Raw genomic sequence first — 2,373 nt, forward strand, 5'->3', positions numbered from 1 at the left:
TTTCCGACCATGCGTCAATAAGAATGACTTTGTGTGTTCCATGCAATGCGGACAAGCTAATCGACCATGNGTGCTCCAACCAGATAACATGCCATACGCTGGAAAGTCATTAATAGTCCACATCAAAGCTGCCCTGATAAGAAAATTTTGCTTCCTTGATACATCATACGTCCATATACCGGTCCACAACTTCTTCAAATCATCAATCAAAGGCTCTAAATACACATCAATCCCTGATTTAGGATTAGATGGTCCTGGTATTATACACGTTAAAAACATGTAAGGTTTTGTCATACACATCTCAGGTGGAAGATTATATAGGGTAACAATCACCGGCCAACATGAATATGGTGATGCAGACGCCTGAATGTATGGAGTAAACCCATCCGAACATAGACCAAGTCTCACGTTACGAGCATCACTGACGAAAGATGGATGTTTACAGTTGAAGTGCTTCCAGGTTTCACCGTCAGAAGGATGACGCAACAGTCCTTCACTTTTGTTACCATCATGGCATGTCATGTGTTTTGCTGTTTGAATTGAAGAAAACATCCTTTGTAATCTTGAAATGATCGGCAAATAGAACATGGACTTGAATGGAATTGGTTTTTTTTGCCTCCGTCCTGGATGCAATGTCTGAAATCGAGGATGACCACAAAACTTGCATTCCACCAACAATGCATCATTTTTGCCAGTGTCATTGTCATAGAAAAGCATACATCCATTCGCACAACAATCAATCTTCTTCGCTTCCAATCCCAGCTTCGAAACACATCTTTTGGCTTCGTAATAATTCTTCGGCAAAAAATTGTTTGGTGGTGTTAGATCTAACACCAATTTTGTAAAGTGGTCCACCGCTTGATTGGGAACGTTCCAATTAGATTTACCAGCCATGAGTCTAATGCACACTGACAATTTTGACTCAGATGAACCTTCAAATACAGGTTGGTTTACCTCAGCCAAGAGATTGTAAAACCTCTGAGTGCTTTCATTTGGAGACTCTTCATCACGACTATCGTTTGGTTCTTGTTCAGCATGTCGACGAAGAGCATCGTCTACCATCTCTTGCATGTAGGTAAATTGATCTATCTCAGATGTATGTACAATAGTATTCGAACCTGATGCAGGTCGATTTTCATGAGCNGTGGAGGTAGAAGGCATTTCTTCACCATGAAATGTCCAAACCTTGNAATTTGGCATGAACCCTTTTTGGTATAAGTGAACTTTGACATCTTCATCTTTCATAATCTTTGTACATTCACACTTGATGCATGGGCATCGAATCCCTCCATCAAGAGCATAATATTTATATCGACGAGCCGTCTCCACAAACTCATTAACTCCAAGGACAAAAGCTTCCTTCAAACCTCTCCTTCCGCTATAACAACAGTTGTACATCCATCCACGATGATTGGGAAAATGGGCCATGTTCTGTGACAAGCCAAACAAACAACTTAGCCAAAACAGCAACACTCCATGTGACATAAGTAATAAACCTATTACTACTTAAGTCGAACATGGAAGGAAATTTGAATACTACTGTCATGCAGAGTATTATTACTCTAGTGAAGTCCTCTTTTATAGAGTACTTACACATTGACTACTGTAATAGGCATGCAACAAGGGTCATGTGTATTATTTATTACTATAGTGAAGTCCTCTTTTATAGAGTACTTACACATTGCCTACTGTAATAGGCATGCAACAAGGGTCATGTGTATTATTTCATGCCATACCTAAACCAGAATCACATTTATAAAAGCTAATTTCCATTACAAGAACAAGGACAACTAAATTCAATTCTTGAAGATCATATTGAGAAACTAAAGGACCAGTGGGGTTGTTTTGCACTGAGGGAGAGTGATGATTACACTGTAACATGTACGTACCAATAAAAAGAGAAACAACAAAACATATATCCAATCAAAAAGAGAAAAAGAAGACAAACATGTACGTACCACACACCTAAAAGGGAAAGTGAACTTGGGTTGGAGGTCCTGGTGTCAAAAACCCGCTTTAATCCAACAAGAACTGAGTCCAGGCAATATAATATAATTAGAAGAAACCATAAAATACTACACAAGAGCAATTTAGTTTTTAACATTCAGTATTTGGCCATCATCATTCACACCACAGTTAAATAAGTAAACAAAAAACAAAGAAATATCCACTAAACTAAAGTTATACATCAAATGTATGCATTAAAGGATCACAGAAATTATTAAAATAGAATTCTGATTTTGATATAAAAATAGTAGCAAAAAAATCATGTACAACTTTTGCTCTTAAGTTGAATGTGGTTAATATTTGTGTGGTCATTAGCTTGTAGGGGGAATAATGGAAATATGTCAATAGGTAGCCATAGAGGCCTAC

The 2,373-nt window shown here is 37.8% G+C and overlaps 1 protein-coding gene across 1 annotated transcript; it reads right to left on the reverse strand.

Annotated features, from left to right (window-relative positions):
- Window positions 1-122: 122 nt before the first annotated feature.
- LOC106763500 lies at window positions 123-2,116 on the reverse strand. Its single transcript, XM_014647684.2, has 3 exons — window positions 1,959-2,116; window positions 180-1,431; window positions 123-133 (listed from the first exon to the last, which is right to left on the reverse strand). The coding sequence occupies exons 2-3, from the start codon at window positions 1,426-1,428 to the stop codon at window positions 123-125; spliced, it is 1,260 nt and encodes a 419-aa protein (XP_014503170.1). The 5' UTR covers window positions 1,429-1,431; window positions 1,959-2,116.
- Window positions 2,117-2,373: the final 257 nt, after the last annotated feature.

This window comes from Vigna radiata, chromosome 6 (assembly GCF_000741045.1).
Source record: "Vigna radiata var. radiata cultivar VC1973A chromosome 6, Vradiata_ver6, whole genome shotgun sequence".
NCBI classification, from domain to species: domain Eukaryota; kingdom Viridiplantae; phylum Streptophyta; class Magnoliopsida; order Fabales; family Fabaceae; genus Vigna; species Vigna radiata.